Source organism: Macaca mulatta, chromosome 4, assembly GCF_049350105.2.
Source record: "Macaca mulatta isolate MMU2019108-1 chromosome 4, T2T-MMU8v2.0, whole genome shotgun sequence".
Classification (NCBI taxonomy): Eukaryota; Metazoa; Chordata; class Mammalia; order Primates; family Cercopithecidae; genus Macaca; species Macaca mulatta.
The window spans coordinates 147,055,990-147,076,387 of NC_133409.1; the positions used below are offsets into that span (position 1 = coordinate 147,055,990).

The window sequence follows — 20,398 nt, forward strand, 5'->3', positions numbered from 1 at the left end:
CAGGTGAGTTACCCATCAAGTACTTAGCACCACAGTGTGGGCATACAGCAAGTGCTCAACAAAGGTTTGCTATTTTTTTTTTCTTTCTGAAACAGAGACAGGGTCTTGCTCTGTTTGTCCAGGCTGGAATGCAATGGCATGAACATAGCTCACTGCAACCTTGAAATCCTGGGCTCAAGTGATCCTACCACCTCAGCCTACTGAGTAACTGGAACTATATATGTGTGGCATCATGCTCCGCCAATTTTTTAAAATTATTTTTAGAGGCAGAGTCTTGCTATGTTGCCCAAGCTGGTCTCAAACTCCTGGATTTGAGCAACCCTCGTGTCAGCTTCCCAAAGTGCTGGTATTACAGGCGTGAGTCACCATGCCTAGCCAAGGTTTGCTACTATTATTCCTTCTCTCCAACCTTCTCTTTGTATTCTTTCTGAACTCCCATTCCCTATCAAAGCCCCATTTCAGGCCTGGTTTGGGGAAATGCAGCACCAGTGAGCATGTGTTAGTGGGGAGGATTTGGGGAGACACATCCCCACTGCTTATTCTCCCTTTGGGCTGGGACGGCCCAAAGAATGGGGATGAAGTGGGTGAGAGGCCAGTTGGGAACCCAAAAGCTGTCCTCTGCAATTCTTTTTGAAGGCTAGGGAGATCCCACCCCTACTTCAGGCCATGCATTGGAACCAAAGTTGAGGTGGGGAAGAGTGGTGGCTGCAGAGATACCATAGACAAGCTAAGACCTCCCTGCCTCACCCTGTCCTGGCACAACGGCACAAGTCTGTAACTACAGCAGCTTTTCCCAGCACCATCTGCCATTTCTTCTGAATTTGCTTTCGCGCCTAGCAGAGCACTCCATAAACTCTCCTAAATGTAGGTAGAAAGGGTGGGGTGGGGTATGGGATATGAGGGTCAGAGGGTCAGACCAGAAAGGGTGGATTATTATAATACAAGTAGTCCTAAGATTCTGAAGATGGGCAGGTGTGCCCTAAAAGGGAAGCAGTGGGATTCCCGAGTAAATACTTCATCTACTTCACAAGTTTGCCTAGGCCCAGCTCAGGAACAGTAACAAATGGAAATGAGCAGGGATGCGGGCTGTGGACAAGCAGACCCCCTAGGTAGAGTCCACCCCACCTTCCCATTACCACAGGAATTATTACCTTACCACCCACAGGGGAGGGGGTAATTGTGGGCAAATTTGATGGGCCCAGTGAGACAGTCAGAAACAGCATGCCTAGAGCCCTAATGTACCCACCCACATGGCTGTGACATCCCCAGCCCAGCCACGCTAGCCCAGGATATATGGTGTGTGTACGGCACTCTGCTGTTTTCCTCTCCTTGAATATCCTTGAGGACCAAGTTCAGGTGCCTCTGCTGGGACACTCCCTGTGACACTACCAGCCTTCTCTGATCTACTCTTTCTCCTTACTCCTAAGACTTACTGTCAGGCTCTGTGGTCACCTGATCAATCCCAGGCTTGCGATACCTCATATGCTGCCTTGTACGATTATTTAACTTTTAATTCATGTGTATAATTTTCCTACTGAAGCAGTAAGCTCCTTGAGGCCATGGCTCCTAAAGCTTTGAAACCCACGCAGCAACTGGAATAGGGCTTAGCATTCATTCACTCACTCAATAAATAGTTATTGAGCACCTCCAACATGTGAAGCACTATGCTAGGTGCTGGGGATTTGGCAGTGAACAAGAGATGAATTCTACATTGAAGGCACTTAGTAAATATTTGTTAAACAGGCGAGTGGATGGAGACATGGATGTGTTAGTAGTGAGTAGATGAGGTCTCTATCTGTGGCATCCCTTCTGCTCTATGTTACCTCAGAGAAAAATCTCACTTCTTTACTCTCTGTGATTCCACAACTGTTCTGGGTGGAGGAAGTCCCAGGAAGTTTAGTCTCAAGTGAAGAGTAGGGAGACAGGAAACTAAACTCACAGAAGGGTAGTACCCACTTAAAAGTATCCATATGCTGAGTGCTGGGGCCAGAAGAGGCTGGGACTAATGAGTCATAGGGTCTCAGGGTCTTCAGACATCATGTGGGACTGCTACAGGGATCTTTTCAGAGCATCCCCTTCAACACATGTTCCTCAGCCTCCATGCTAACAAACACCCAATGATGGGGCACTTGAGACAGGCATTCCACTGCTTGCCCCTGGTGAGTTCCCTCATTCTCACCTCTAAGTTGCTACATCTAAGTGACATCCAAAATAAAACCAGCCCAGCCTTGGGCCATGATATCCTAACCCACAGCATGTGCACATGTACCCACACCTGTGCATATCTGCTCTACCTCCAGGTCAAAATAGCAACCAGGGAGATTGGCAGAGCCTGGAGTAGCAGGCTGTCTTCCCAGTTTGGGACTGGCCGAGGCACTCTGACCTCAGCTAGAGCCTGAGCCCCTCCTCAGTCTAGAAAAAGCTTATGCAATGATGAGGGTGGCCTAGAGAAAGTCCAGAAAACCACACAAATAACCACCTGTTGATTCCAAGGAGGAGACAGAGCACTTTCTCCTTTTAAAAACAGTATCCTCTCCTCTCACTCAGGCTTAGCCTGCTCAACTCAACAGCCAGGAAAAGCTGCTGGTGTTTGGTGATTTGAAGGGAAGGGGGTCTGAACCTCAAAAGCTTGTCACTTACTGGGGACCCTGAGGAGTTCCTCTCTGATGTCCTGCCTTACCCTTAATCTAGCTCCTTGATCATTTGAATGTAACCTTAATTGGACAAGAATTTTCTCCCTTTCAGTATGGACAAAATCAACAACCCTGAATCAGAAGCTTTTAGAGGATGGGTAGTGAAGTGGGGGAAGAACAGAACATTGTAGAGTGAGGGGCAGGGAGGCAGACAGTGGGCATAGGTAAGTTCTGGTTTTGTAATTAGTAATATTATCTCTTTAAATTAATTGGAAAAAACATTTCAGATTTGTATAATTTCACTAAGTGTACAGTTTTTTCACGCAGGTTGGTTCACTTGGTCTTCAGACTGTCCTCTCTCATTGAATAGATGAGGAAACTGAAGCCCAGTGAGGATACCTCAGGAAAGAGCAGATAGCTAGTGTACAGCAGGATCCAGGTCTTCAGACTCCCAGTCCAGTGCTCTCTCACTACCCACTGTCTTCTCTAAGCACTTGAGGGAGGAATCCACGCCTTAGTCATTAGTGTACCTCCCCCAACTCCAACTCAGCACTTAGTTCAGCATGAAGCATGCATCCAGTACATAACCATGGAGCAGAAGGAGCTGAAATGTGGATGATCCAGGGAGGAAATCAGCAGTGGGAATGCAGATGCTCTGAGGCTTTGGGCATGGGAGCAGCAGAAGAGAGCAGGGCTGAGTAGTGGGCAGGGAGGGTGCAGACACAGTTGCAATAAGGAAAGGGTGGGCGGTACAGCAGTGGGCAGGTGTTGCCTGCCCTTGGATTCACTATGCTGGGGCCAAGCAGCTGGTTAGAAACAAAAACAAACACCAGGGATACAGGTTCCTGCTGTTAACAGCTTCAAACCGCCAGAGGAAAACTCCAAATAAATATAATTAGAAACTTGTAAAAACGTCCTCTCTGTAAACCTGCTCCCCAGGGTCTACCCTTCAAGCACTCCCCTTCCCCAGCCCTCCCCCCAGTGCCCACATATCCCGATACTCCGCCCTTTCAGAGAGATTCCTTAGATGTGTTTCCTTATCCTGGATCTTCCCTCCAGCCCTGCAGCCCCTGCCCAGGTCTTTTCTCAGCTTGTTACCAGCAGTGACCAGGCCTGAAGAGCCCCTGGTGTAGGGCTCAGAAATCCAAACCCCACAGCTCTCTAGGGCTATGGTTATAGCCACAGGGAAAACCAGAGGTAAGAGCAAGGACCACTGTGCCCTATATAGGGGTCATCATCCCATTTGTGCAGCCAAAGCACAGCATCTAACAGCAACTACAAAGCAGTGCTTGATCTGTAGGGGGACATGTCTAGGCTAGGGCAGAATACAGACAGCTAGTCTCAGAGCTAGAAACATATGGAATCCTGGGGCCCAGCTCCAAGAATATTCAGTTCCCATAACACAGATATTTCAGCTCCACTTCCCAACTTTGTTTCATACACACATGCAGAAACACACACGTGTTCTTCAGGGGCTGTTTCCAGGGATAAATACCCACTTTATGGACACAGTAAGAACTATCAGCTACTTGGGGTTCCAGGAAACGGGTGGGGGAAGAAAGGAAGAGTATCCAAGTGACCTAGCCTCATGAGGCAGGCAGAAGTGGACCAGCATCCAGGGAGGAGAGGGCCTGAGATTTGGGTGAGTAACCTGTGGAGGCCCGGCGCCTTCTGCCTTCAGCAGGAAGGATTTCAGTGAGATGTGCAGAATCTCAGGGCTGCAAGGAACCCTACTGATATTTTACAAGTGAGGAGAGGGATTTCAGTGATTTCCTCCGAGGCTCAAATCCTTAGGCTCTGCATTTGTCTAAACCCACTGGCACCATATATCTCTATATCCGTGGTGCCACTTGAGGCTGGCATTGGGTGGGCATGGGAACAGGAGAGTAGCCAGTCCAGTGTCAGGTGGCTGGTGGGGGAGGGGAGTCTCTGTCCCCTCTTAGCCCAGGTGACTAGCTCCTGTACCCCCCAAACGTCTCTGGGTTGACCGTTGTTTCTCTTCTATACCCAAGGCCCAGCAGTCCTTCTGTTTCCAGACTCTAGTCTTCTGAGCTGAAGAAGCTGTCCCCAGGTCTGGGCCTCTTACGGGCACTGCCAGCCTCAGAGCAGCTCTGCAGTTTCCAGCCCTGACAGGGACTCTTTCTTATAAGTGGTCATGTGCTAGGGATATGGGACGTCAAAGGAGGCCCACGCCCTGACATTTGGGGACCAGAGCTGGGGGCAAGGACTGAGTGGGATCAGGCAGCAAGCTCTTCCAGCTCCATCTTCTCAAAAGGTCTGAAGCCCTTTGTTCCCTTCCCCTGTCCTCAGTTCAAGGCACTGGACCAAGCCATTCCACTTCTTTACTTCTCCAACTAAAACAAAACGCACATTGCCCCCACTTCCTTTTTTCTCTCACCAGAGCACTTCACACACACACACCCGCCCTGAGTCATGCATACACATTCACATGTGTGTGAATGCACACTTCACATTCCCAAACTCACACCCAGGACCAGCTCCTTTTACAACAGGTCCCAGCTGCTCACATCTCAAACCGGTTCTCATGCTCTCAGATTCCTGAAGGTTTCAGAAAACAATCTCATTTGAGGGCTGCTGATGACTGTCTTCTTTCTCTGCCTGCAGTAATTCTGGCCTTAGTGTCTTCCAGTCCCCTTTCTCTTATTCCACCCTGCAGAGACTCAAGGAGATGAGAAGGAAGGGGTTGAAAACAGGGAAGAGTCTCTGTACTCTCCCACCCTGAGGCTTTCCCCACCTCTGAGACATGTCATGAGAGAAGAGAGGTCAAAGGGATTCCTGAAGATTTTCTAAGCAGTCCACCCTCTTCTCCACCTTCTGGAAAAATGGGGGGTGGGCTTAGAGGGAACTGACTAAAGATTAGGTTCTGAGTGGGGACTCTCCCTCTCTCCAGTGTGGCCTGGATGGGGCACAGGCAATAGCCGGCTGCCCACGGGGCCACCCTTACCCGCTGACACGGTTATGGTTTTCATTTCATATTTTGGAGGGAGGGGCTAGGAGGAACAGTCCCCTCACTGTAAGAGCTGGCCACAGGAGCCCAGGGAAGCGGGGAGGAGAGGAAACAGCCACATTAAAGAGGAAGAGAAGGGTGGGGGAAAGAAAGAGACACATACACCCAGACAGAGACCCGGAGAGACACACCGAGACAGAGAGACACTGTTTGCCACCACACGAACGCTCTCAGTCCCAGGGATGGGGTTACTTGGAAATTCTAAATGCATGACTTTATCAAAACTCTATCCCTAACAAGGAGAGAAAACTACCAGGTAAACTAAACGGCCAGGCTGGCTCTCCTGGAGCCAGCCCTGGGGACAAGTTTCCCTGGAGGCCGAGAGACCTTTTCATTCAGCTGTAACCTGAGCCCTATGCCAGGATTAGGTCTTTTTAACCACTGCTTCCACCCCCCCCCCCCCACCAAACACCCACCCCCCGACCAAAAGCAAAGCAAATTAATGCTTTTAAGTTAACAATTATCTTGGTTATCCAGTCTGTCTACTTTAAAATATACAGACAAGCACTTGAAAAACACTCAAAACCATGTCCCCTCATGCTCCCTCCTTCCCAGTCACACAGGCTTACCCACCCACTCTTCCATACAGTTCTCACAGACACTAAAACAGCAGTTTACCCGTAGCAACTACGTTACAAGAAACACAGACATCCAGCTATGTTGCCTGTTGGTAATTGTGGTGAACCTCTCATGTGTGCACACTCGCACACTCACCTTTACACTTAGGGCTCCCTTCCTTGTCTCCCCCTTTTCCCCCTTCCACATGACTTTGGTTTTCCCACTGTGGGAATCACTGATGAAAAGGGACAGAAACCCAGATACCCCCAGAGGTATAGTAACTCTGTACAAGATACTTGCCAAGGGTATTTGATTTTAAAAACCTGCTAGTGCTTCATATAAAGCATGTGGCTGGCATTAAAGGCACACTTTCTGGCACTGCTGATAACCAGGAGATAGTTTGAAGGCATGTCCTCCCTGATGCTCACAGACTCTGTCTATGGGTAAGGCTGTAAGGCTGCCCCGCCTGGTCAGTACTAGTTCTTCCTGCAGCATCTGCCTGCAAATTTGTGTCCAGAGACATCCCTGTAACCCAGTAAACCTGCTATTAGGCAACCTCTGGCAGATGGGGTTTGTAGATTTCCTGAAGAGAAGGGTCAATGAAAGGCTTCCATTCTAGGCCAAGCTTAGGGATCAGAAGAAAAGGAAGATACCAAGCTAACTGCAGTCCAGTCACAGGAAGGGTGCCTGTGAATGAGATAAGCTGGAAACAAAACTACTCTTCTATAAGTTCCTTGAGGGCAGGGGCCTCCACTCTGGCAGCATGTTCCTCAGTACCCAGCAGGGAGTCCAACGAAAGGAAGCCCTGGAGTACCATGGAGGGATTCTGACTGCCGTTCCTGAATCACCGGTGAGCTGATCTCCCGTACTTGAATGCCTTGGCTTGATGGCACCTGTCCCTTGGAGGGGTCTCCATCTGCCCCTGGGCCCCCCTCGAATACACTGCTTCTCCTTTGGTCCGCAGCCTCACTAGGCCACTGCAGACACTGGCTCCAACTTGAAAGAGGCCCTTATCTTGTCTCGAGGTTACTTCATGAAATCTGTTCCTTCCTTCAGACTAAACTCCCTAGCTAATTCCATGTTATGAGTAAGTCAGCACACACTACAAAAGCCAGCTTTGTTTATGAAAACACAAATCCACAGTGAGGAGAGGGGCTGCTCCCAGGTTGGGGGTGGCAGTGGTGGTGGGCTGTCTGGAACCAGGACTGGAAAAGAGGCAGTGTGGGGTTGGAAGGTGTGGGGGTAGGGTCCAGTATTTGACAGCTGAGGGTCTCTAGTGTTTTAGTTCTGTGAAAGGACAGATTGGAGGGGGAAGAGGTTAGCTGAAGAGGCAGTGTTTGGGGAGAGGAAGGCGGCATTGATACAGCACCTTCCTTTTCACAGAGCAGGAGTCCATCCAATACAACAGAGCAGCTTAAGAGCCAAACGCTCAGGCTCTGGGACACAGTGACCTGTGTCGGACACTCAGGCTTCCCCAACTCCCAAGTTCAACTTTCCTTCTGGCCCAGCCACCTCCTCACCCCAGCTGGCTTCAGGAGTCCCTGGGACAACAGGCAGAATCGTACTCTCCTGGGCAAAACCTTGCCAGGGGGAATTTTCTTTTTGTCCATATAAATCTCTTGTCGGTGAGGACACGATGGGGGAGGGGTACAGCAAGAGGTCAAGGGGGAGGAGAAACTGTCCCGAGAGAACTGTGGTACATCAGCCTAGTCTGTGCCTGCACAGCCTTGGGACCTGCCAGGCGATGAGCTGGGGGTCAGGGACGGGGGCGGGAGGCCTCCCTGTCTCTCTTTAATTCCTAGAGGGATCTGTCAGAGCTCCCCAGCCTGGAATTCTACTTTGTTATTTTAATGCAATTCTGACCTGGATTTAAATGGAATTGGAAACCCGAGGCCTTAATAAATAAATATTATGATAAGAAATGAAAGCCATGCAAGACGAAAGAGATTTCCCCCCAAAGAGGCAGAAACGCAACATTCCTGTCGGGAGCCAGTCACAGAAATTTTCTTCTCTTCAGCCCCCTACCATCCGGTGAGAGATGAGTTGATTTTTCCATAAAAGATCCTATTTTTCTTCAACATTTTTCCACTGATAAGGCATCAACTTAGAAATGTCTAACTTTGCATGCGGGTTGGGGGTAAGGGAAAGAAATATACGGCACGGCTGAAAAGTTTTCATTATTCCCTTAGTCTCTCCAGGCCACAGCGTAAGTTTCTGGCAATGTTTGAGAGAAGAGAAAATTCTCTCTCAGATTTTGGAGGACAAGAAGTCTTTCGAAGATGCTGGGGGTGGATGAAGTCGGGCGGAATTCTGAGGCGCGTGGTCTCTTCTGCCCACCGCCCCCAGAGCTTCTCACTTCTCTCTGCCGCCCCCAGCTCGTCCGGCTTTTCGCTCGGGGCGCAGTGCCCAGCGGTCGGGCCCCTGGCCGGGGAGTCCGGGTGCACAGAGCCGGGTCCTGACAGCAGCACGCTCCCCAGCACCTGCCCTGCCCCTCGGGAATCACGCCTAGGCCCTGAGGCCCAGCAGCCGGGACAGCCCCCAGGCCGCGCGCCCCTCCTTCCTTACCTTGCGCGGCTTTGCTGTACTGGGCGGCGCGGGCGTGGACCAGCAGGACAAGCAGGCAGAGCCCGGGTACGCGCCCCGAGCCCATGGCAGGAGCTACTGGCGGCCCAGCCGCCGGGGCCGGTCTCGCGGCCAGGGGAGGGCGGAAGCCGGCCGGATCCCAGCGCGCAGGAGGGGGAGGGGAGGGGGCGCCCCGCCGGGGCCAGGCCGGGGGCTGCAGTCGCGGGGCGCGGACCGCGGCGCCCTCGGCGCGAGGCTCCCGATGCTACCGGCTCCTCCTGACCGGACGTCGTGGAGAGCGAGGCGCAGAGTGCGAAGAGGCGAGGGGCGCCCGGGGCGACTGACGGAGGGGAACCCCCGCCCTCTCCAAGCCGGCCTCTGCCAGCGGCGGCGGCGGGGCTGCTCCGTCTAATCCCACCCAATTCCCAGCTTCGCCGGGAGAGAGCTGCAGCCGGAGAGCGCGCAGAGCTCGAGCGAAGGACCTGAGAAAGGGGAGGGGAAACGCAGCGCCAGAAACACGCCCTTTCTGCCTCTCTTTCTTCCTCTCTCGCTCTTTCTCCGTCTCTCAGGCTCTTTTTCTTCGCCTTTCTCCTCCTCCTCCTCTTTCTCCTCCTCTCCTCGCTCCTTTTCGTTTTCTTCCTCCTCCCCCTCCTCCTCCTCCTCCACCACCTCCTTTTTTCGTGCCCTTTTTTCTTTCAAATGGGGCCTCGGCGCGGCGGCCGCTCCCCCTGCGCGCCCGGGCGCGGTGGCCCCCTCCCCAGGCTGCCGGGCCGCTGCCTGCAGGAATTTACAATCCGGCGCTGGGGGAGCGGGCCCGGTCTCCATGGAGACGGCTTCCCCGGGAGCAGAGAGGTCAGGCGCAAACCGTGCACAATCAATGGATCAATGCAAGCTCCGCTCGGCTCCAGACCAAACAGCACCGGGCTCCGACTCGTCCTCGCTCCCCTAGGAAAGAGTCGAGGAGCGACGGTGCGTCCCCGCGCTCACACGCGAGGACGGCCGTGCGGCGCAGGTTTGCACGCACACCTCCACCCGAGACAAAGAGGGAGCGAGGTGTTCGGGAGGCCAGGGCAGACGTGGACACACGGGCACTCGGGCGTGTCCACCGACACAGCCTGACAGGGGACATAGGACCTCGGAACACACCGCCTCCGACACCAGGCCGAGTAACACCCTCTTAACTTTTACACCTACCACACCCCTACTCTCAGGACTCAGTCCCCATTCCTAGATCCGAGTCCACTTTGAGGACCAAAAAGAAAGTAGCCTCCGCCTGCTGAAACTGCCAGCTCCAGGACAGACTCCCTTGCAGTTAGGGCCTTGGAGGTAAGCCCACTGAACCACCCTACCCATAGAGACTTGGACTCATATACAGACACTCTCGTGTGCTCAGCACAGGGGCAAAAGCTACCCAACAGAATCATGTCTATGTGTATAAACACAAAGACATAAAGACAGGTACAAGAGGCTCCTCCAAACCTGCACGCCGCTTCAAGAGGTGGTCCTGACTGGTCCATTCTTAACCCTTCATCCCTCCAATTGAAGGGGAGCAGAGGAAAGAGAAAGGATATTTTTAAAACAGGGGCAAACTGTGCAAAAGGAGCAGTGTCTTCCAAACATGGATGCTGCCTCTTGACTGTTCACCCACTCTGTATCTTCTTTCCTTCCATTGTAAGGGAAAGAGGAAAGACCTCTTGAAAGGTTGTGAGGACTTTCTTGGAGTGTGAGGCTGTGTTCAGAATGAGACCAGGCCAGGTTCAATTTTCTACAGGGAAGACGCTGCTAGGACCCAGACTAGCCTCACAGAGCCCTCAGCGTACCCAGGAGGAAGAGGCAATGACCAAGATCTCCTCAAAAGAGATTCAGTTCTGAGACCCTCAATATTGGCTGCCCACATCAGCTGGGGCAAGGGGAGGGCTTTGTTGGCAGTGGTCCTGTCCGCTGGAGGGAAGAGCTGAGCCCTTCCTTTCCTAGGGATTCAGTGGAAAAGTAGATGGAAACAGACTCAGACTTCTTATCCTGGGATGAAGATTACTTTTGAACAAGTCATATCTCAATGGGCTTCAGTTTCCTCAGAAAATGAGGGTGGTGGATTCACTCAGTGGTGGAAAGGGGGCAGTGCCCCAAGGAAGCCTGGGGGAGGAGGCCTGGAGAACCTTGCATAGCATCAAAGATGACCTTTGGGATGCGAGCACATAGATCATGGGAATGGTGTGGAGGCCACAGAAAGGCTGGGTCAGATGATTGAGGTCCCTCCCAGCCCTGTCACTCTAAGATGCCCTCCCTCCTTCATTCCACTGGCAAAACCCTCCCCTTGCAGCAGTTTTGCCTGCTGCCACCAATTATGTGTAGGGTTGGAGGACAAGTGTAAACTTGCCATCCTTTTTGCCCCAAACAAGAGAATGGTTTCAAAAAAAGAGAAAGAATTGGAGGTTGCCAGATGGTGCCTGTGATCTCCATGGGGGCACAGGGAGAGAGAGCCGAGGAGCCCCCCGCCAGGCTGGGAGGGGAGATGGCACGCTGCCTTGCTTTGCTCTGCCTGTGCCTTCTTTGGACACTAGTGTAGCTCCTCTGGGTCCCTGGGGGGATGGAGGGAGGGCCCCTACATCCTCCTTGAGGTGGGCAAGGAGGATTCTGTAGGGGAATTGTGGGTTATTTTGGGCCTTCAGTTCAGGGTGATTTCCTGGCCCTCTGAGTACGGATATTTCCCTGACTTTCAGGGAGGGAGGCTTAGGTGGGTTCTTCCACCTAAGCCACTATGTCTCTGGAAGATTGGTTTTTTTTGCCCCCTAGTTGCCTTTTATCTCATCCTACCAGTTTTCCTCTGATGATTTCCTCTTTTCCTCTTGGACCAGGTGAGCTCCTCCTCCACATCTGGGCAAAAAAGGCTGTTCCCTGCTCTTCTCTCCTGCTGCCACTCACCCAATCTGATTCCAGAGTACCCTCAGCCCTTCAGAATATTCTATAAGAGGAGAAGCAGGGCTTATATTACCAGGACACTGTGAATTGAGGTGCTGGTCCAATTCACATTGCCTTTTGCCCTGTCCTCTTCTGCAGGGACTCAGTTGGACAGTAGCTCAGGAAGATGACAGGGAAGGAATAACAAGATGGCACTTGCAAGTGGTACTACAAAAGCAGCAGCAGCACGTGCCATATCATAACTAGCAGGGGCAAAATGTCCAGTGGGCTCTGGGCCTCCCACACTCATCTCTAAGGTTGCAGTATGCTTTGGGGCTTCATTTTCCTTCAGGGATGCTTCTGACATTCGTTTCATTCTACTTGCTCCTAAAAATGTCTGGGGAGAGGACTGGCAGGGGTCAGGGATCCCATAGCTGATAGATCTTGGTTCAGGTCCTGTTTAGGGATCCTTCTGCCAGGGCCCACCAGACTCAGGGGTTTCCCCTCCCCTGCAAGGTCTCCTTCCATGAGCTTTGCTTTTTCTTTCTGCTCCTCAGTTTCCTCATATATAAAATTAGTCTAATGACCCTACCTTGATGGGCAGTGCCGTATAGTCTAATGGAGAGTACATACAAGCTAGAAGTAGACTGCCCTGAGATCAATGTTAGGCCCTACCATTTCCCAGCCATCTATTTTTCTTGGAGAGTTATTTCACTTTTCTGAGCCTCACCTTCCTCACCTGGAAGATAGATATGGTTATATGCCCTCAAAGATGTCCGACCATCAGTGTCTGTGTGGACTCTAAACAAACCTGCAATTCAAATCTCAGCTCTGTTACTTTCTATCTCTATGACTTCAGGCAAATTAATCTCAGGAGTTTCAGTTTTCTCATCTGACATAGGGGATAAAAACCTTATAGGTTAATGGTGCTAATTAAATGAGATAATAGGTGGAAAACACCTGGCACTGGCACATAGTAGGCATTCAATAGGTGGAGGCTATTGTTCTTTCCACTACTTCTCAGAAGAACAAAAGCCCAAGTGTTTGGGGCTGGGTGCAGTGGCTCACACCTGCAATTCAAGCACTTTGGGAGGCCAAGGTGGGCAGATCATTTGAGGTCAGGAATTTGAGACCAGCCTGACCAACATGGTGAAACCCTGTCTCTACTAAAAATACAAAAATTAGCCAGGTGTGGTGGTGCACACCTGTAATCCCACCCACTTGGGAGGCTGAGGGAGGAGAATCATTTGAACCCGGGAGATGGACGTTGCAGTGAGCAGAGATTGTGCCACTGCTCTGACCTGTGCAACAGAACTCAAAAAAAAAAAAAAAAAAAAAGCCCCAGTGTTTGATAACAAAGGTATAGTAGTGCCTGGTGGGAAGAAGCAGCCTTGTCCCAGATTAGACTTTGGTGCCACTGGGTGTGAGCACAGTCAACTGGGCTAGATTCTCACCACCCCCAACAGGTTGCTGTCTATCATACATTCCTACTGAGGAGGTTCCAAAAATTCCATGCATTCCAGCACACCGCCCTTGTCAGCCACACTTATACATTATGCAGTTAGAAGAATATTCACTTGCCAGCTAGGTAGCTCTGGAGTCTCTCCATCCCTACTGTCTTGCACCTCCTACTTTACCTTAAGAAGATATAGACACCCTGAAACACAAATTAGAGCTCATAGCTACCATTTACCGAGTGCTTTCTATGTTCCAGGGACTGTACCAGGCACTCCATCACGAGCCTATAAGGTAGGAATTGTTATCCCCATTTTATTGGTGGGAAAACTGAGGGTCAGGTAGATTAACTTGCCCAGGATGACATACTAAGAAAGAACAAAGCCAGGACTTAGGCCCAGGCCTGACTCTGAAGCTTGTATACCTCCTCAGCTGTCCACACTGCCTCCTCTGAATTCACAGAGACTTGATACACTTTTGCCACTCACACTCTAATCATTGGGATCAGGTTGAGGGTCACAGACCAGCACCTTCACATACAGGGCTCTTTACACATATCCTTGCTCTGGACAGTCATTTAGCAATAGAACTGCAGAAGAGTTTAGCCATCACCTGTCTGGTGATGGGAGGTGAAGTGGCTTGCCCAGAGTCATACAATATTTAAGAGACAAAGTGGCTAGGCACAGTGGCTCACGCCTATAATTCCAGCACTTTGGGAGGCCGAGGTGGGCAGATCACCTGAGGTCAGGAGTTCGACACCAGCCTGACCAACATGGAGAAACCCCGTCTCTACTAAAAATACAAAATTAGCCGGGCATAGTGGCGCATGCCTGTAATCCCAGCTACTCGGGAGACTGAGGCAGGAGAATCGCTTGAACCTGGGAGGTTAAGGTTGCAGTGAGCCGAGACTGCGCCATTGCACTCCAGCCTGGGCAATAAGAGTGAAACTCTGTCTAAAAAAAAAAAAAAAAAAAAAAAAAAAAAAAAGGACAAAATAGACACATAAACAAAAAATCAGTAATTGACAGATGGAGAGGAAAAGAGAACAGTCAGAACAGCAACAAAAAAATAGAAGAAGGGAGGGAGGGGATCTTACTAGGCTGGTGAATGGGCTGTTTTGTACTCCTTCAGGGTAGCTCAGGAGTCATTTTGCCATGTAGGCAGAGGCTTGGAGGTAACCATCTCTCAAAGTCTGTTTCTCAGCTCTGGGATTCTAGGGGTACCTTGTTCCCAGGTCCTTAGTGTTGGCTTTACAGAAAGGTCCACAGGCAGCCCTGCCAGGACATGGGGCAGAGGTAACCCAATCCAAGCTGCCCCACACCTGTTCCAGCCTCTCCTCTGGACACTTAGGCCACCTTCAGTTTAGCTCTCTTGGCCAAGTCACCCCAGTTTCCTCCCACCCCTCCTCTCTACCCACATCCACTCCTGAGTTACCTTGCCACCTGCTTCCTCTCCACCTGCGCCCAGCTGCTTTCACTAAGGAAACAAAAATCTCTACCCTGCCAACTGGCATTGTCACTGATGTGTGGTTCCAGATCCCTGCACATCACAAGGCAAGTCTCCAACCACCCCAGGCCTGCACCCTGACCCCTTCCACACAGCTGCCCTCCCAAACTTGTTTCCCTCCTGCCAACCCCAGCCCCCATACTTCTCCAATCAGTGTCCTCAATTCCTGTTTCTCCAAAAAGCCAAGAGCCGTCTAACCTGAGCCTCCTATCCCCTGCTCCCTTCTTTCTCCACTGCTGGGAGAGGGGTCCATCCTTTTGGCCAAGACTAATACCATGTACATGTACCAGGATCTCATCCCCTCTTGCCACTTCAGGGAGCTCGCTCTGTCAGTTATCCCCTCTTTTGCCTGAATGTCTCACCTCAGCTCCTCCTGTAAACACAATAAGATCTGCAGCATCCTATAGAACTTCCCAGCATCCCGCAGGGAAGTTCCACAGACCCTGCTGCCTCTCATCCTTCCAGGCTCCCAACTTCTCTGCCCTAGGTCTCCATGTCACTGCTTCCCTTTCACCCCTGGCCCTAATGCATTCTGTCCCAGGCTCCCTCTGCCACCCCTCCCCCAAAGTTTCCAACAACTTCCACATCTTCATATCCAGGGCTGTTTGCCAGTCCTTATCTAGCCTGACCTCTCTGCCTCATCCAAAACCTCTGAACATTCTTCTTCCCCTTCTTGGAGCACTTTCTTCTCCTGCATCTACTGCTGGCTGCTTTCCCTCCACTGGCCTCTTAATTGCTAGACAGTTTGGGCTTCTAGCTTGGCTTTTTTCACTTCTCACTCTACATGACCTCCCTAGGGGACTCTGAGGGACAGCAAGGGTGATGGAAAGAACATTGGCTTTGTGGTCAAATAGTCCCAAGTTTAAATCCCAGCCACGTCAATGGGTGAGCTTGGGCAAGTTTCTTCACCTCTTTGAGCTTTATCATCCTCATCTGGAAAATAGGGAGGATAAACTTCTGACCTTGCAGGTTGTTGGAGTGTTACTGATGATGACTCATGTGGAAGGTCACTCACAAAATAGGTGGACAGCACGTAGCGGGGCATTATGGCTCCAGGCACCACCAATATGCCAATGACCACCAAATCTATATCCCTAACCCCATTTTTCTCTTAGCTCTAATTCTGTATGTTCAATTTGCAGATCTATAGCTCTAGCTCCCTCCTCTCCTTCCTATCTAGTCCTACATTGCCACCTACTTATAGATACTTCCGATGGTATTTTTCAAGACCTCAAGCTGAACCTGCCCCCAACTGAACTCATGCCTCACAACACTCTCCCTTGACCTGTCCTCTTCCCATGATCTCCATCTTGAGGTTAATGGCTCATAACCTACTCAGTGGCCCCATTTGGATTCCTCAGAGTCCTAAGGACAGTCCTCTTCCCGATCCCTCTTGCTGCTGCCACAGTTCAGGTACTTCCTGTGTCTGCTGTGGGCCACTGCCTGACAGAGCTAAGTTCTAGCTGCCTGGCACAGTGTATGTGGCCTTCTGTGCTAGTCCTGAGCCTTTCTTTTCAATGACATTTCATGGTTGTCTTCTGACTTCACCATCACTACACCCTAGCTACACCATGCCTGGCACACACCATATTCTTGTCAGCTGGAGAACTACTGCACTTTAAAATCTTGTAGTGGCTCATGCCTTTAATCCTAGTGTTTTGGGAGGTTGAGGCAGGAGGATGACTTGAGGCCAGAAGTTCAAGACCAGCCCAGGCAACATAATGAAACCCCGTCTCTACAAAAAATTCAAAAATTAGCTGAAGTGGTGATGTGCACCTGTAGTCCTAGCTACTCAGAGGCTGAGGTAGGAGGACTGCTTGAGCCCAGGAGTTGGAGGCCACAGTGAGCTGTGATCTCACCACTGCTCTCTAGCCTGGGCTACATAATGAGACCCTGTTAAAAATAAAAATAGAAAAGATCCAGCTTCCATGGTACCTTGGTGGGGAAGTCTTTTTACTGCCCCAGCAGACTCGGAGCTCAGTGGTCCTTGAAACCTATCCCAGTGATGGCCCTGGCTATCTGTAATGGTCTGTTTACCTTCCACTAGTTCTATCAAACCTTTGAGGGCAAGACCCATTTGAGTCACCTCTGTATCCCCAGCTCTAAGCATATGCCTGGCAGATAGTTGTGTTCAGAGAATTATTTATTGAATAGCTGAAAGAATGAAGGAAGGGTGAGCTCACGCAAACCCCAGAGGAGAAGTGAAGCATTCCCTGACCTTGTCTCCCTGCCTCCAACCAGTCTGAGGATGCTTCAGGTTTCCTGGAGGACCTAGGGCAGCAGAGGGTGTTGAATGGAAGGGCAGTGAAACCCCCACTGAAGAAAGACCATGGACACAGAGGGGGCCTAGGAGAGGACTCCTGCTAGAGACTTTCAGTGTCTGGAAGACACAGATGCATATCTGGAACCTTCCAAGCCAGAGCTCAGGATATACCCGAAGGTCTGAAGAATTGGGTAATGGCAGCCTAGATAAAGCAGCCAGAGGTAGGAGACTGGGCAAGAAGAAGCCTGAGTGGTAAGAGGTCTGGGGCCAGAGCAGATGAAAGGGGTCTATAGGCAGCTCTCATATGAACTCTGGGAGGCAGGTCCAGGAAGGAGAACCCTAGGTGAGGCCACTTGAAGGTCCCTGGGGGATTCTCTGCCACCTCATCAAAGATCTTTCTGACTGATGCTTAACATGCCATTATTGGAGAATCACTCCTTTGAGCTAAACCTTATGTTTTTTGGCTCCAAATACAAATATTCCTGTGAGAGAGGGTGACGGCCTTTGCCAGTTAAAACTGTAGTTATCAGTTGACACCCTAACAAACATGTTGTGAATATCAGAGGAGGGGCTGTAGGAACACTCATAAGGAACTTCCTAATTTGGTTAAGAGGTGGCTTGCTTTCCCTCCCCCTACCCTATTCTTTATGCCTATCCTCTCTTAGATCCCCACTGGGTTCCCTCCTCAGAGGAAAAGATGGAGAGGTGGAGAAGGACCACTTCATCTACCAATACCACTCCTATGGATATCCCGGATTAAGGAAAGGATAGGTGGAAGTATTGGGGCAAAGTTCAAGGTATCCATGAACCAACTTCAAGTAGACCATAAAGCAAATTGTTGTAAAACAAAACTCAGTTACCCAATAGCTTCTATTACATTTTCAGAGAAGAGCTCCCATTGGGCTGAAAATCATTCTAGGAGAAACTGAAAACTTGCAATAAGGAAGGATCGTCGGAATGTTTGCCAGCTATGTGCTTGTGCTGAGTGTTGATATCCTTACAGAATTTTGCCTCCCTTTCACGGCAAGAGGCTCTCTTCGTCATGCCACGTCTCCACTTCCCAGCCAACTTGGCAAAGCTGAGGAACATCACAGTCAGGCTGAGATTCCTTGGTGCCCTGCTCTGGTCCTGCAAAATGTAGTCTGTAGGAAGCTGCAGTATGCTGGAGAAGAACGGGCTCTTCCCTGGGCCCCTGACCCGGACTCAGCGATGTTCCACCTCTTGATCAGCGTAAAGGCTACTGAGGAGGGAGAGGAGCTCATTTTTTCTTTCTTTTTTTTTTTGAGACGGAGTTTCGCTCTTGTTGCCCAGGCCGGGGTGCAATGGTGTGATCTCAGCTCACCGCAACCTCCGCCTCCCAGGTTCAAGCGATTCTCCTGCCTCAGCCTCCTGAGTAGCTGGGATTACAGGCACCCGCCACCACGGCCGGCTAATTTTTGTATTTTTAATAGCGATGGGATTTCTTCATGTTGGTCAGGCTGATCTTGAACTCCCGACCTCAGGTGATCCACCTGCCTCGGCCTCCCAAAGTGCTGGGATTACAGCTGTAAACCACCGCACCTAGCCCAAGAGGAACTCATTCTAATCCTTTTCTGTCTTCACCCTCTGTCCCCAGTCCCCGGTCCAATGCTGGGATTGATTGAGAAATTTGGTGGCTTCTCTTTGGTAGATCCAAATTGTAATGCCACCCTTTACCAGTAGGTGCCACCATCTAACATACCATCTTTCAGCCTTGGTGAAGTCCTGAAGCCAGACCTCTGGGAGTCTGTCTACTCAGGGAACCCACTGCCTCCAACAAATTTGCAAATAAAATTATTATATATGAAATAGGCCCACACTGGTGAAGTTAAGATGTGGAATTAATTGTATGTGTATTTCTTTGTAACCACAGACTCAGTGTTTAATGTTTGACATATATTGTGCACTTACTATGTACCAGGGACTTAAAGGATATGGGGATTCAAAGATGACATGGTTTCTCCTTTTACGTTTATAATTTGGTAAGAGAAATTCACATCTAAGTCATTGGAATATAAGGCAGAATGTGGTAAATGTCCAAATATGGAGGTGCCAACATAAAATTCTAATGAGGGCATAAACAGCACAGATTAATTCCAGCTGGAAGCAGGAGGACGACTCAGTGGAGGAGGAAAGGGTTTAAAGCTGACCTCAAAGAATATATAGAATTCTCATACAGGGAGTTGGGTGAAGAGAGTGAGGGCTTTCCAGGTGGCAGGAACAACGTGAGCAAAGACTTAGAGAGGAGAATGTCTTCAGGGAATTAGTAATGTGGCTCAGTTAGAGACAAGTATTTCAGAGAGTGTGGAGGAAGATCTGAAGGGTGGGATGGGGCCAGACAATAAAGAGCCTGTTGCCGTCAGATGCTCAGCGACTGACAGTGTTGCATAGGCTCCAGGAACCCGGCGACTTTACAGCAAAGTAGCAGCATGGCGGGCTCAGCTTCATGAATTAGCTTTATGTGTGCTGCAGGATTTCTTCAATGTGTTGATTTTTAGTGAATTTATTTCATCATGGATGCAGGAAGAGAACAGAAAGAAAAAAGGGAAAAAAGGACATAAAAAGAAATGGGCTGGGCACGGTGGCTCACGCCTGTAATCCCAGCACTTTGGGAGGCCAAGGTGGGCGGATCACGAGGTCAGGAGATCGAGACCATCCTGGCTAACACGATGAAACCCCGTCTCTACTAAAAATACAAACAATTAGCTGGCTGTGGTGGCGGATGACTGTAGTCCCAGCTACTCGGGAGGCTGAGGTAGGAGAATGGTGTGAACCCGAGAGGCAGAGCTTGCAGTGAGCCGAGATTGGGCCACTGTACTCCATCCTGGGCGACAGAGCAAGACTCTGTCTAAAAAAAACAAACAAAAAAGAAGTGACAGGGAAGGAAATAATGGACAGAAGGAAAAGAGAGATGGAGAAGGAAGAGAGAGAAAGAGAAGGAGGCAGCCCTGGAGGAGGCAAGGCAGAAACGCCCTCTGGCTTCTTGCCCTGGCCAACCACAGAGGACAATGTGAGGCGAGTTTGGTGATGTGTTTTCTGCTGGCCCTGTTTGTTTTTCGTTTTTCTGGTGTTGGACAGATCTGGGGTGAAGGAAGAGGGGGACAGGGTTGTGGCTGGCATTGATAGTGGTCCTTGGGCTGGGCTCTGGGCTGGTGGGATCCTTTAGTGGGGGCTTATAGGCATTGGAGCTGAACTTTTGAAGTCCCTGGGAGGGGGCCTCTTTGTAGGTGTCCAGAGCCAGGTGACCTTCCTCAAGCCTGGAGATGGTTTGCCCTAAGCTCTTTGTCTCTGTCTTTCCTGACCCTGGCAAGAAAGAATTAGTCCTTGAGGCCTGGGCTCCTTGCCTGTGTAGCCAGGATGTCGTGCTGGGCTGGGGAGCCCATGGGGGTAGCAAGAGCAGCTGCTTCCAGACTGGCGCTGGGGAACGCAGAGAGAGTCCATGAGAGCCAGACTGCTCCCCGGCCCCGATGATGAGTC

At 50.6% G+C, this 20,398-nt stretch overlaps 2 protein-coding genes across 14 annotated transcripts in view; one reads left to right on the plus strand and one right to left on the minus strand.

Annotated features, from left to right (window-relative positions):
- Positions 1 to 9,545, minus strand: part of SCUBE3 (signal peptide, CUB domain and EGF like domain containing 3) — a 40,014-nt gene extending 30,469 nt beyond the window's left edge. For 3 of the 8 annotated variants that reach the window (XM_078000114.1, XM_028847645.2, XM_028847649.2), the window contains exon 1: positions 8,785 to 9,545. In XM_078000114.1, the coding sequence (XP_077856240.1) occupies positions 8,785 to 8,869 (85 nt within the window). In that variant the 5' untranslated portion in view covers positions 8,870 to 9,545. The remainder of the gene's footprint in view (positions 1 to 8,784) is intronic. The other 5 variants (XM_028847647.2, XM_078000115.1, XM_028847648.2 and 2 more) reach the window with 3 other exon arrangements.
- The window catches only part of TCP11 (t-complex 11), a 143,149-nt gene that overhangs the window by 36,040 nt on the left and 86,711 nt on the right, over positions 1 to 20,398 (plus strand). The gene's annotated exons all lie outside the window — the stretch shown is intronic.